Raw genomic sequence first — 15,958 nt, forward strand, 5'->3', positions numbered from 1 at the left:
TAACAACTCGTTGGCATTCATTACTCATTAATTAATTAGTAGGAATAGGAAAAAATATTTGAATGATTGATTTTTCTTTTGAACAGAAAACATAAAATTTTAAAATTGATTGAAGATGACAAAAAGTTGAGAGAAAGTAAAGAATATAACGTAAATAACATTAAAAAAGAGAGGACAAGAAAGAAATGAGTAGGTGTAAGAGCAATTAAGAAGAAAAGAAAAGAAATATAAAATTTCCCGTAATTTTTAAATTCTTCTTTTTAGTTTTGCACTATTACAGACTTTAAATGCTGAAGCCTTTGAAATGTTATACTAAAATGAGTCAAGTTTTTCACAAGCTCATGACATGACGGTGACTAATGTAAGTCGATCAAGGCAATTGCATTTCCGTAAACAGAAACGTTAATTGCAGTTGCAATCACAATTAATCAGTAAATTGAACACCATAATCATCAACTGTGCACCTAATTCAAATCAAGAGCAAACAAACTGAACAGCATCAAATCTTGCTTCTTACGCATCTGAAAACGGCATTTCTGATTTCCTTGTTGAGCTTTCGGAGTAACTGTTGTGTAATAACAATTCAAGTGTATGAATTAAATTAAATTTTAGAGAATTCAGAGCGATTCGGCAAACCTAGCTAAAATTTACTCGCTTGTAACGAACTAATTAATGTAGCAGCTTAATAATTTATTTAGAAAAGAAGTCTATGTCAAAAGCATTTACCAATTAAGAGAGTGGCAATTTATAGAAACAAAAGTATTCAAAAACAACCTAAGATATATTTATTTGTGTGTATTTTACAGCTGTTTGTCGTTCCTTTCAGAAAACGATTTTTTATATTTAATAAAGAATAAAAACTTACTACTTAATCTACGAAAAAAATGTATTAGAAGAGAAACTATTTTTTTAATGGGCGTGTAATGATGACTATAGTTGGCGCGGCGAACCAGTGGAGTAGTCACGAGGTGTTCACGTGATAGTTCGTGGCGATATCATGAAAAGCCTGATTTACACTGCTTTTTGGGCAGGAAATTGAAATCTTACTACTTTAAGAATGGAGGGAAATTTCGTCTGCGTGCATTGAGCTGCACCATACTTCTTAACGCGCGCCCTTTAACCAATAGGAAACCATCCCCCGAAAATCACGTGAAGATCACGCCAGTTTATTACTCCATTGAATGCCGCGTCGATTATTATAGTACCTAGTCATTACGACTTTTCTCGATTACAAGCGAGTAGAATATTGTACTTTTTTGTACACATGTACAAAGTTCATAATTTTCACCATCAGAATTCATTTATGTACTAATTCTTTCCAATAAAAATGTACACAGACTTGTGAATCATGACATTTAAAAATAATTATGACAGATGAATATTGCACTGTATCATAGCAACTGTATTTCCGACGCGATGATTTGAGATTAGTTAAGAAGCGTTGAGTAATGACCCATTACACACGGTCGTGAATAATTACTAGTATTACTTAACAACAAACGCATATATAATGAACGTATTACTTAATGGGAATAGAAAAATGATTTGTTTGTGAGTAGAACTAATTCAAGAAGAGTTCAAATAAATTCTATTTTTGATTAATGTTGAATTGCTCGTTTTTCCTTATGCATGAGGAAGCAAATTGAATTGAATAGGAGTCTGAGTGTTTTCATGAAACTTCCGTAACAGAAAATATAGTTGGGGCGCGAGTAATAGATCGATTCTATTCTTTATGACTTTCATATTACAGTTTTTATTAGAGGTGTTTTCCCTGGGCGCCAATAAAAATCGTCAATTCGAACGGTAACCAATGAGTTCGTCCGCTTTATTTCGGGAGAAAATTGTTTTAATAATGCTGTTCCAAAGCTTCCATTACGAATCAGCGCGTTTCGATTATTACGGGATCGCTTGAAGTTTCACCAGTTCAATGCGTCTCTTAATGAATGAAGACCGATGTAAAAAATAACGGTTATTGGGTCCCACCAGCCACTCGCCAAACAATAATTGTTAATATCGTAAATCAACAAAACCGTCCCCGAACTTAATAAAGCCGGAGTCATCTCTTTTATGCCACAATATAAATTAGTGTCTGTAATAATGGCGGCAAAGGGCTGCAGTATCGAAGAAATAAAATCGGTGTATAAAAATCAATAGAACCGTGTGGGAAAGTGAAATTGGACTCACCCCCTCTAACAATACAAGTTAATTTCATGTCTCCTCCTTCCTCGTAGGGCCCCGCCAGAGATGGAACCTCTTTGCCTCGTTCGTCGAAAATGGTGGGTTTTTGCGGTGGAACTGTAAGAAACAGAAAATTAATAGTAAGCACGTGAGCAAGATATTCTAGAAAGAGTCGTCGCTTCTCGTCAACAAGTCCGATAGATATGAATTTATGCCATTTGCATCCGGTTAATGGAAAACTCGAACCTCAGAAAGTTTTAATGAAGAGCTAATCGGAGCTTCATCAAGTTGGTCACCAAAAATTCTAGACTAGAGAATGTAAATAGAGAAATGCAATTTAGTTATGAATATGAATTCACGTTTGAGAGTCTTTACCGCTGCAGATGCTAGAAACAGTTACGTTCAGTTGTAAAGTGGATTTCTTCCAAAGTACCAAAACATGCTTTCAACTTTCATTAATTAAAAACTTGGATGCTTTGATGTGGAAGACTTTAAAAAGATTCAGTTATATCGCCGCCGCATTTAGATATCGACGGGGAACTTATTTTCAACTCGTAAACGAAACCCTGCGTTAGATTTCATTATTTTGAATAAAACAATAGGTTGAAATATGCACGATTTGGCAAGGCAACATAATTTGAACAGAATATCTCTGTTTGCTTACATTAAATACTCATTCATGTTCTGATTGTATTTTGAATACGCTTGTTGTAGAACGTACTAGGTTGAATAAATAATTAATAATTATGAATATTTATTGGGTCGCTACACCAGCAGAAGCTTTTGGAATAAATGTTTTAGCAACTCCATTCAATCTGATCATTTAGATCTCCGTTGTTTTCAAATTTATGCACTTCCTTGTCAATTATTGCAAATTAGTCTTCACTGCTCCTGTTTATAGAATAACACAGAGATGGCGGCACGCCAGTAAAATCATAGAACACATGAATTGGGTTGAAGATTGAATATCTATCTTTTTGCCATTTTGTTTCTAGCTTTCTGAGTCTTCTCTAAGAAGGTAATTTTATGAAGAATACATCCTGATTATTTCAAAATGAATATTTATCAGGTATTAAGAGTAGAGTTCGACTTCGTCTCGGTTTTCAACTTTGGGCTTAGCACAAGAAGACTCTTAATGATATAATCTACTATCTTCTTCTTCTTCTTCTTCTTTTATTTCCTCGCGTTCTCACAATTGAAGTATCTATTTACTATCTATTTACTTGCGGTTGTTTTTAAATTATGTTCCATTTCATATGGTGGCAGTAAAATGAGAGACCTAGTAATTTATTTGTAGTTTCAGTGAGAGTTTAGTATCATTTCAGAGGACAAAGTGATTAAAGCAGCTGGCAGTGTATTTCCAGATTGCGAAACTTTGTACACAATACAGTGTTGTACCGAACGATAATCGACATATTGACACAATGTTCCACCTTAGAATGTAGCTTTCAGCTGGTAGATTTACATTCCTCAGGAATAACTCTGGAAATGGTATTCAGAAACATGTCCGTTTTATGCTGCACTCCGGTTTCACCCGCGAACGCTAAGGACAATAATCCCTTCCCTTTAAACACACAACAACTTGTTAACGAGTTTGAGAGATGTGGAGTTCCTCAAATTCAAGCAATACTTTACGGGGGATTGCATAATACCCGGAAATAATTTCGCCCGAGAATTAAATACTTCACAACAGTATCCACCGAGGGAAGTTTCGCTAGTTGCAATCACCATTCCAGACACTAAAACGATTAATATCGCCTAATGAATACGGCCCTGCATTCGGCAGTCTCAATTATCCCTGCGATATTTTAATGTGAATGGCCCATCAAGAGTGCCTTCAATACGAAACTTTCGAAATTGAGGCAATTTCGTATCATTTGTTATTTATTAAGTACAAGTACGGCAGTTGCGCTACGGAACATTTAAACTTTTTAATTGAGCTTCTCGCACGCGATGCTTCATCCGAATGTACACGCGATTACCCGAAACTTTGGAATTTTCCAGTCTAATAAAATTATACTTGAGTGAGGGGTAATTTTGCGAGAGCGGCTTCCTTATTCTTACGGGGCAAATACAAATAAAACTGGTTGGGCTTACGTTGCGCTGTATTTATTTTTAGGCGATTATTTCGGAGGATATTGGGAAAATTACCGTGCTTGGCATTAATTCAGAAAGGAAGCGAAACGTTCTGATGGAAAATCCTTGATACGAACACACTACCGTGTAGACTCGCTCAGTCTCACTGATCCTCTAACTAGATTCTTTGTAAATAAATTATTGCTCATTTAGGGTAATTTAGTAGCTTTGTTGCCAACTATCTTTCACCTCACTCAAATAACACCAGAGAAAACGTTCCCATTAGCTGTCGGCTAAATGGGATGTGCACTCGAGTCTTCCACCCATACAATTATTTCAAAAGAAACTTAAAAACTTACGAAACGTCGTTGCCAAATGAAAATCATTAAATAATGTAATTTTAGAAGCAGAAACAGTATATTACTCAACGAGCGTGTAATGATGCTGCAATCATCCGAGTTGAAATTGCCATTACACCCGAGTAGGAAACGATACTTTTATTTTTATTTAGTACCACGTTTTAAAAACCTGTACAGACTCCCGTATTACGACATTTTCAAATACATATGACATAAATTTTGCGATTGGTGTAATGAGTGGTTACTCACAGCCGTTAGAAATGAATATCGTTACTTAGCAGTCGGTGCACATACCTATGTATTACGATTATGAATCTCTCAACATTTTATTGCAGATCTGTATGGTATTTGTGTTTTCCGATGTCTTTTTTGCTTTTCGGACTTTCCTGCAAAGAGTTTTATCATTTCGAACAAGAAAGGTTGAAACCAATTCAATCCATGCTTAGAACATTTAAAATTTGTAATACTGTTGGTATGTATTGTAAGAAATCAATTACAACAAATTTAAAAAATATATCTACTGGATTTCAGTTTAACTTCTGAGCGTTGTAACTTAAAGAACTTATGAGTGTGATTTGAAGTTTGTCAAATAAATAAATTTTCACGTAAAATGAGGAGCGCGGCTGAGATTCTAATTAATAAAATGTCAGGAAGAATATTACTCAGAAAGTAAATTATTTCGCTTTCTTTATCAAATTGGAAGTGACGTTGATGAATGATGTAATAATGAAACATTTATAAATTTTGTTTGCTGCGATTTGTACGAAGAAGTACGATGATCTGGTTTTATGATTTTAATATTTTTTACAAGAGTCCTTTCATCTTCTTGCCAGCTTTATTCACAGCGTAAAGAATCATTTAGTATTTATCGAAGAGGCGCGAGTCTCGTCAACAACACCATAATAACAAGTCTTGAGTTATATGTACTGTTGAAGATTGAAAGTGGTGAGTCCTGGAATTATTTGATAATATAACGAAAGAGAGCTGCAGGGTTGAAAAAATATGTTTTCAAAACTGTCAAAGGTAGAGGTGTTGGATTTTCTCATGGGCTATGAGTCAAATCTGCGCAAACGACGGATATCGGTCTCACGTAGGCGATACAAACCGATCGGAAAACATCGTCATTTACGTTAGTGTTGTCTCTCTCTCGTCTATTTGCATGTAAAGTAGTCGACGTTTTTAGTTTTCATTGACAAATTTTTCAGTTTATCGCTCTGCCTTTTGCGCAGTATATTCAAGGCCACCGCCCATGAGAGAATCCTACACCTTATTTCAAATTTTCATAACAAAATAAAACAGCTTTATGAAGAAACTAAAATTATAATTTCAAACTCACATGAAGTCCTAATGTAGGTAACGAAAAGTTAAATATTAACACATCCTATTATTCACCATTTTAAAAACTTTCTCTGGTTTGATCAAATTTTACTTTTCTGTTTTCAAAATTCTGAAATCTGAAAAATATCAACTTACATTTTAGTTGGACCTATTTCACACAGTACAATTTCAAAAGGACAAGTGCACATTCGACATAATTTCTTTCCAATAAAAAATGTTATCTATAAACAGAGTATTATACAATTGTGGCTTATCAATAGATCTTATCCTTAATAACGGAGGAAACGTGCCGCTTGAAAACTTGAAATTAGAACATAGAGAGAAGATCCGAGAAAAATGTCACAACAAAAATACTGTTATGGCTTCTTTGATGTTAAAAACTGCAACATGCAACTATAAAGATGCATCTTTGATAATAACTGCAATACTTTGTAACATGGAGGTTGTTATCGACGTTGTCCCACGTAACTACCGAACAAGTCGTAAGAGTTATGGGCAGCAAATAATGGGGACTTTAAGGAGCTAAATAACTTCGACCTAGGATAAAATAAAACTTAAAATAAAATATTTGTGTTCGAAGAGCTCATTAATCTTTTGAGACGCCAGAATGAGTTATTTTCTGGTGAATAGAAGGTGCTTCAAATAAAAATGTTCCTAGAGAGTAATTACACAATCACCTTGATTTTTCTTTTCTCTGAGACATTAAAAATAAACGTATCTATATATTTTTTAAAAAACCATCTTCTAAGTAACTGAGCTCATGTCCAACGCTTTTAGTTTCAATCCATATTTTATAAGCAAAGTTCCCTTGCTGCGCGCCGTCGCTCGTTCTGCATGATGAGGACAGATTTATTGTTCCTCAAAAATTCAGTTTTAATAAATAAAAAAGCGAATTAGAGTCCCCTCGACGGAAAAAAACCCCACGCGAAACCGCTTTGCCAGATATAACTTGTTGATAAACTATTAGGATTTTTTGAGAATGGGTTCGAGTACTTCACCATTTGTCATTCCCAGGCCTCGGGTCAATGCTGCTCAGAAGAGTAAGTGGCATCTCTTATATAAACGGGGGCCCCTTGTAACCGAGGGCCTTACAGAATCATAAATAATATGATGCGATTAAGACATCCGCTGCATGGTGGAACAGGCTCATATTAAAATATTTTTTATCGAAGGAAACCGAGATGCGATGAAATAATGCACGAGATTGGTTTTGAGCTCGTGAAAGATAATCAAATCAGCGCTTCCTCGTGAAATTATTGGGGCTTTTTATTGCGCAGGGGGTGCGCTTGCTATTGTGGAACTTAATTCTAAGCACCACTTTTAATTTGGACTCATTTGGATGCGGTAATGTAATAATGGAGGAGTGACGACCGAGGTTGTGCAAAATTCCAATTATTTTTTGTAATTTCCACGAACAGTACTGTGAGGACTCCACTTCTCCTCAAATAAAAGTCTCGCAGATTACGTTACGCTTATGCACTTCGGAGCTTGCAGTGCGTGGTTAAAAAGGAAAGAAAAGCTCTCAACTGTTAAACCTGTCACGACGAGCCCACTATAATGAATTCGAACCATCTAATTTCGATATCAATCCCCACGGGGTGGAGGAAAATCCGTAGTTAAAGTACAGTGGAGCAGTTCTCAAAATCAATATAGGGTTGGCGTCAGGTGGAAAATACGCGCCAAACCAGCTTCTCATACAGATCACAGCTTCCATTACTAAACTTTCATTATTTCTCGTTCGTATTCAAATAACAAACTTCTTTTATAGCTAAAATGGAACTTTACCAAGTTTATACCGGTGAAAATATGGAACCTGTCGGGCGTGATTCAGGAGCCATCACGGAGACGTTTATTTGACTAAAAATTACCTCTGTGATAGATTTATGCCCTTGTTGTGACGCGAATAATGACACCATTAAGGTGTGGTGAAATTAATTGAAGCAAATGTGTTATTTCACTAATAATAAAGCGCCTGAGTTATCGGAGATGAGAGGATGGTCGGTTACATTTGCATGTTTAACGAATGCAAATTTACCTGGAAAAAAGTCAAGCAGTCGGAATGCAAATAAATATAAAGAAAACGAAATGACTGGCAAATCTGTTATCGATAAATAAATAAAATCTCATTTGGCAGCACTAACGCCGGATTGCATGAGCTTGCAAGTCCAATTTGCATCTTAAATATAAACGGGGATGTTGTCAGCTCATGTCTCACCCTACAAATGAGGGACTAACCATATTGAGCGTTACGTGTTACGTTGTCGAATCTTCTCGTTCTTGTTGAAATGTGTTCCGAATTGTCAAATGCGACAATTTGGAACCGTTCGGGAAGTTCGGAATCAGCAAATGGCTTGAGTTTTTGCTAGGATTGACAGACAACAGTCAAAAATGCAGCAATTTCCTAAATCTGGTTTAAAACTAGTTTTATGATAATCCCACATCCTCTAGTCTACAGGTGGTTATAAATGTTTCAACGTCTTAGTGTGCCGTGGAAATTCTGTTGTATCTAGACTAGTTATTTAAAGAAATCCGACGTGAATACTTGGTTGCCTAAAATTCGGGGCTTTAGATAATGTAATTTAAATTTAATGTACAATTTAAAAACATTTCAAAATAATTAAAACCTAATCAACCCCCAAGAAATTCTTAAAAACTTTCTGCAGTATTTTAAGTCATTAAATCCTCGTTTAGACACTTGGTCATTCAAATATGTAAATATTGTAAAATGTTTGTGGGTTGTCCTCTCTTCGTTCCCTTTAATCCAACAACTTCCTTAGAAAATGGAGGTTTTCCAGGTGATTTTCCATTATTTAAACTTTCTGTGCGAACAAATCTCTTGATTGCATCATTAATATGGACCACCAAAGAGATTTCCTGGATTTGAACATGGAAATATTTCGTAAGTATTCATACTTCCAGGTCACCACTCAGTGAATTCGCTCATTATTAGTGAATGTTCTACTTTGGCAATCATAACAACAAAATAAAAATTAAATGAAAAATAATAATAACTATGGAGGGAAGGAAGAAATGTATCGAAATATTAAACTTAATCGCTGCAGACAAAAAACTTAAACGAATTTTAAAAGATGAGGAATGAAAACGCGAAATCAAATGTCAAATTGAGTAGCACGAATTGAGAAATTGAGAGGCGGCAAATGTATGAGTATATGCATACCTGTATAAATCACAGTTCAGCGCGATGTTACAGACATTTGTATTTGGTAAAATCGGAGTTATTTAAGTTTCTTTTGTGTGTTTGGTTGCATTTTTTCCGGCACAGCTAGTAACAGCTTACACAAAAAATGCCCAATAAAAGCTAGAACGACTCCCCTTCCCTATAAAAATACCAATTTATGTAAGCTCCTACGTTGCAGTATTCATAAGGTTAGAAAATTTCCACGTCTCCCGATATTGTACCGAAAATTGCAAAATAACTAAGCATTGATGTTCCCCACTCACCTATAACTGCCAGCTTTACTCTCAAGTTTTTCGTCGGCGATCGTAAATAATCGATGCGGCAGCGATACTCCCCCTCGTCCTTTTCACTGATATTGTCTATGTTCAAGGTAGCAGGATCTGTCATTGTCCTGAAAAAAGCTCGCTGGCCCAAATTGCTATCCTGCCAGTGCTTCGGCGTGGTTTTGTAGGGCCCCCTCGTGTCGTAACTGTAACATGGATAAAATTGGTGCTAAATCAAATTTGCTTTACAAACTTCATTGCCAACATAAATAAGCTAAGGCGGTGTTCGTCTTTATTACGCGGCGTTTTTTCGAGTGAACTTAATGATACACCGTCGAGGAGTACTGTTCCTCCATTCAATATTGATATTTTCAAAGCGCAATAAAGTTTTGCGGTTAACGTTTATGGGCCGGTCACTCCGTGGCCGTAAAAAATTCCTGGAAGACTTATGAAGTAAGCATTAAAAATAAATAGCGGATATTCGAAACACGTTTTATTCGACGACTACTATTTGCCTGAGGAAAGTTTAGGTTTGTCTTGGTCGAAGCCCCAGAGGTATTAGTTATGGCGGTTCAAATCCCTTTTCTATCTTTTACTGATAAAATGCGTATATCGTAACTTAATAGCACCTAGAAGCTACTTCTTCTTCCGTTTCGTAAATTGAATCTTAAATCAATAGCCATTTTCGGTTTTAGTAACCTATTATGTGCATCCCTTTCCAAAACCGAAAGAGGCTCGTTGTTTGTTTAAAGTGTATTTCATGGGTAAAGCATACAGGAGTAAATTTAATAAAATGTCTACGACGCGAACAAATAAACCGAGATCTATACAAATGACAGACGCACATTCCGGAAAAAAGAATTTCAAACAACGCGACCTTCATACAAATCAATAACTACGCGTATTTGGTGTTCGACGAAAAGAAGAGGCAAAAATGAATTTTTTGAAAAAGCTCTCTATCTTACATTCTTAAAACGTTACTTATTTCTTTTTCCCATTTTACTTAAACTCTCCACGATATCTTCTTGACGTGTCTCTACGTTTATATCGTTGTTACTTGAATTATTTATGCATCAGAAGAAATTTATCGAAGAGAGTCTAGAAAGAGGAGTGAAAAAAGAACAATCATATTCATAAGGTAAAGGCAAAAACAAATTAGGGAAAAATGATACGGAATAGTGAAAAAAAATTTTTTTTTTTATGGAAGGTTAAGATATTATCCACAGATTGATGTTGCACTATTTGTATGTGTGTTTTTTTTTGATATGGTGAAAATTTCATTTAATTACAAAAACAACTAAAAGAAGACAAAACAATGATCACCCCTATTTCTATAGTTAGAGTTTATTGGCTTGTAACACTTCTGAAATGTTTTCATTTCTCCACCTCATCAATTATTACCAATTAAATGAATGGCAGAGGAGTGACCTAAACGGTCTCAAACGTGCATCCACTGGAGATGAATGTCAGCAGTGTTGAAACTAGTGATAAAGAGACGCCCCAATGGGAATCCAACTGTATCAATATATAATCTTACTTACCCTCAAATGAATACGAACAACTCACTTCAGCAACAAAGGAGCTTTGTATAATTTTAAAAATTGATTTGAAACGAAGTATGTATGTAGTTGTTTCGCACAAGTATTCTTATGGAATGCAAATTTTCACTTTACATATTTATGCTACTAGTAGTGCAGACACTACTGCTATGCTAAGGAGAAAATTACTCTTGTGTCATGATATGACTCGTGAAACCGGAGCAGCACATTCAAGTCGTCCCGAATCTACAGTTCAGTTTTATTCGCAGATATCATCGAGGACCATCATGCCAGTTCTTTATAGGTGAAAATACATTATCAGAACAAAAAATAGATTTAAGAGCTTTCAGTGTTGTCGATGATGAATTGAATTTTTTAAATCTGGTATTACTTGTGAAATTGCGATGAAATATCATTTCGCTGGATATTCGTTGAAAAAAAAAAGAATCCGGGCCAATGAGAATGTTGCAGTTCTTTTCAAAGTAACTACCGTGCGCTGCTTGGAAATAGCATAAAATACAACAGCCGTTTCTAAATTAATTTATCTGCTACAGAAACGATTAAGCGGAACGAATTTATGCAGAGTCCGGAAAGAGCTTACAGAAATTATGTCCATAAAACATAATGAAATTAATAATCTCGAATGCAGCAACTTACTGAACTGAGAAATCACTTAATTTGAAACATATTTCGCTCGGTGAATGGACGAGGGTTTTTGCTGCGTCCCTTGGTCCTTTTGTACGGTTTCAATTACAGTTCTGCCAAGCTAACTACCTGAAAAGGTGGATCTATTCGTAATGCTGCACGATAATGTAAATGGCGAACGTTAAAAGTCGTTTGAGCGAGTGGCTTTTATAGTTTCGGCCGAATTAAGTTTTTTCCTTAATTGGCCGGGGGCCCTGTAAAGTGGCTGGAAACATTGCGAAAATATTGCAGTGGTGAATTCAACTGAGAAGCTAAAAACCTTTATACCATCTAGTATGGCGCAGGGCTGCCACCACTCGAACAACCTACATTCCAAAGGATTATTTGTCCAACATATTAGACAGAAATTATAACTTTATATTTTAAGGACAATTAATTTTTTTTTACTTTTACGAATCATTACTTTTCTATTTGTTGTAACAGACCAAAGATTTAATAGAAAAAAGACAAAAGTCACTGTTTTGGCGTTTTTGGAAGTTTGTTGATGGTATCTCGCCTGAAATAAATAAAATTCGGCGCTAGACATGTTTGACTGAAACCTCATCATAAAGTAAATCAATATGGCCTATAATGAATAAAAGAAAATGTCGAAAACATCGAGTTATTTATATGTTTTATGTAATAAAATCGAACACGCAACGCTTGGATCCTGTGACGAATACCATCACTGTCCCATAAAAATCCAATCAGTTTCATTTATCCGTAAAGCATTTTTGCTTTTATTGAAATTATGCAGTCGATTCTTTACACATTGATAGAAAATAAAATTAGTTTAGTGAAAGTAAACAGAAATTCAATCTGTGCGAAGATCTGATCGATGCAAATACTGTTTTAATCTGTGAGGTAAGGTTAATCAATTTCTAATCTACCTTTAACACTCCCCTGATGGTTTTGCATTTTCGGATAAGAAAGGTTGAAAACGTCGACTCAACACATAATTAAATTGTGACGACGGTGTTCTGCTACTGCAAAATTAAATTTGCTACACTAAAAATTAAACTTCGAGTGTTTCGAGATAATCTACTTAACGCAAACCAATTAAATGCAGTACTATGCAATATACGTAATATAAATTGAAACCTTCAATTCTGTTTCAAGTGAACCAAGTGAGTCAAAAGAAAACATGAAAACATTTTTATTGATTCTCTGATGGTTTCAGAATTTACATTTAAACAGATTTTCGAACTTGTTGGGTCATTTGGTCGATACAGAAGATATTTTAGCCGTTTTGAGAATTTTTACTTGTCTGTCTATCTGTTTGTTTTTGGTTAACTCAAACAGTAATGTATCGATTTTCTTCAGACAAAGTTTGTGAGAAAGAGAAGAATCTTGACAGGGTTCTGCATTTTATTTCAACAAAATATGACGTCAGGCACCTGCGCAGTAACGCTGAATACATGGGGTGTAGTGGGTTGGCCTCAATTTCGTCGCTTTGTTTTGGAATAAGTACAAGATGAGGTGGTTGTGATATTTGTAATGTTGGACTAGCGGGATACGTATACGTTTATCGACAGAGCTGCGGCTGGACCATTTCGTCCAGATCTGAGCAATCGAGATTCGTTTTCGGGACGTCCGATCATTTCGCAGTGTCGCCTTTCTGAAGGAACAATCTCAGGCACGCCTGTTCCGAACTCCATCCCTGCAAGTTCAGTAATGTGGCTGTAATGTAACATATAAAAGTGAACGGCTGCGAGTCTGGAAGAAAGCAATAATCCGCACGCGGCATCCGCCATTATAACCGGTTATAACGCCGAATTGGAAGAACCGTCTCGCATTGCCAACTTGCCAAATAAACAAACTGCCATTAGTCAGAGAAGAGGGAATCCGTCGGCAAGAACTAGTAGTGATAACGGCCAAATTATGCCGCGGCAGAAACACCAGCAAGAACAAGTCCAAACAAACGTACAGACTGCATCCCGGCTGGTAATCACCATTATGCAAATACCGCACGATTTGCATATTTTAGGAACATTTTAAGGAAGTTAATTCTAAGGAGACGATAATGGCCTCGCTCCAGTCGGCAAGATTGAGCGGACCCTGGCGATGACAGCTCGACTTTGCCGTCTACTTCGAACGATACTCTAATTTGCAATCAACAGATCCAATCTGCATGTTATGGCTAGACATCATCCTCAGACGCGAATCGGTCTGACCTCACATGTTTGGACCATTACTCTCCCGGACAGAGGCTTTCACGCCAGGAATGGAATTGTCCCACTCGATAACACAATTCGTATTATTCTTACTTACTCTTGTGAGAAAATAACAGAAAAATAACCTTCACAACAACGAAGCCAGACCAGAACTGACTGTTAGAGAAAACATGCTCAAAATAGAAAAAGTTGCCATACAAGAAAATTATTAATGCAATTGAAAAATCTGTAGTATTTTATAAAGTTGTCACATAGTTATAAAATAAGTTCTGAGTATAACAGTAAGTACACTGTGTTATTAGGAGCAAACGTGGTTAAGAAACCAAGAATTATTTTAAGGTATGTTTTGGAAAGCGTTACTATGATTAGTATCAACAACGCTGTGAACAAAATCTTAAATTTCTTTTTATAATTATTCGTGTGTCAAAGCGTTTTAATTTGAGTGGATTTTGTAACAAATTATGTACAAGTTTATTGATTAAATTTTATTTATTCACTTCAGCTTTTAATGTGTCAGATTCAGAAACGAAGTTGTTAAAATTTGAGTTACGAATTTCAAATGATTTAGCTAGTTTACATTATCTGCCGCTCGTTAGTGGAGATAATAGCTTTATCTGCCGCTCGTCAGCTCGTCAGATGCCATGGCAATGAAGTGACACAGCAGTATAATGTCATTTCATTGACATTTGAAACACATTATTTAAAAGTAAACATGTGACACGCAAGTTCATGTTAAGAAAAAAAAGGTATACACTGAATGCATTGATTTCTACAGATTTATTTATAGTATATTATTTCTTCGGAAATGGAGATAGATAACCAATACCTTAAAAAATAAAATAAAATACAGAATTGTACCTAAATAAGAATTATTATTATCGAATCCCAACACTGCTCCGGAAGTTAATAGGCATTCTGGCTGAACTTTCTGATTCTGGGAGTTGATACTAAGAAATAACAAATAATCACTGTTACTGTCAAACTATTCAGGAGACAAATGTTCTTTAGCTAATGTGTCTTATACTGCACCAGCACTCCTCAGAAGAAAGTGGAGAATTGTCAAAATCCACTTCTCGTTTTATTTTTGTGCAAGGAAGTGTACCGAAATTTTCCATATCTATATGAACGAGTTATTGAGTGTTAGTGTATCGGTTTTGATGGTCTGACACAAATCAGTGTCGGAAACATCGAAATCTCCTGTAATGATGTGATTGCTTGCGGTTGTGCTACCTGAAGGGACGCCACTCGCTACATCCACTTCTAGAAGAACTCGAGAATATCTTTGTTGCCCATTTCCGAAGCGTACATCAATTTCGAAAGAAAAAACCAATTAGCTACAACTCAGAATGTTCATTTTCATAGATTTTGTCGCTTTTGTGTTTTGTAAGTGAAAATAATTTTGAATAAAACGTAATGATATTACGTGAAACAAATTTCAATATATGATATACAGGGTGTTTCTGAAATATGTGTGTTTTTTTAACCAGTGAAAGAACGCGCCAAATCATGGAACTTTTCTCTATAACATTTTTACGAAAAAGCAATACAAATTTATTTAAAATTTGGAATAAATTAACCATCAAAGTGTATACCCGCCAATGGGTAAGGGCGAAATTTTTCTGTTGTGATAGAAACAGAGCTTTGTTAAAAAGTTCCATTGTTATAGAAAAAAATAAATAATCAAAATTTAGATTCTCATGGTTACAAAAACAAAACGACTCGTTTGGTAAAAATTGTGGGGCAAAAAATCTTGGAATACTTTTACGAATTTTACAAAATATTATAGTATATACTAGTATGTACTAGTACGTTATTCTATTTTATCTATTTAAAAAACGAAGAAAATGTTTATTATTATTATGTTTCCTAATCCTCTGTAGTTAGCGCAGCAATTATTCATAATAAGTTATCCAGGTACGATTTCAAGTGGAACTGATGATTTACCCTCTAGGACTAGCTATGTCCTTCAAATAGTCAGTTATAAGTGTTATAACCATCTGAGTCTTTTGAATTACTCTATTGCAATATAATATGGGCAACAACTTTACTCTAGTCGACTACACAAGAGCACTACTAAGTATATCTTAGTGTTGAGATGGTGTCATCATTTATATTCAACAGAACTGCAGCTATGTGAAGATCTGAAGCC

At 35.4% G+C, this 15,958-nt stretch overlaps 1 protein-coding gene across 2 annotated transcripts in view; it reads right to left on the bottom strand.

Annotated features, from left to right (window-relative positions):
• The window catches only part of side-VI (sidestep VI), a 279,349-nt gene that overhangs the window by 66,911 nt on the left and 196,480 nt on the right, over nt 1-15,958 (bottom strand). For both annotated transcript variants that reach the window (XM_069037844.1, XM_069037845.1), the window contains exons 4-5: nt 9,414-9,619; nt 2,185-2,295 (exon numbers count right to left, since the gene is read on the bottom strand). In XM_069037844.1, the coding sequence (XP_068893945.1) occupies nt 2,185-2,295; nt 9,414-9,619 (317 nt within the window). The remainder of the gene's footprint in view (nt 1-2,184; nt 2,296-9,413; nt 9,620-15,958) is intronic.

This window comes from Tenebrio molitor, chromosome 2, assembly GCF_963966145.1.
Source record: "Tenebrio molitor chromosome 2, icTenMoli1.1, whole genome shotgun sequence".
Taxonomy (NCBI): Eukaryota; Metazoa; Arthropoda; class Insecta; order Coleoptera; family Tenebrionidae; genus Tenebrio; species Tenebrio molitor.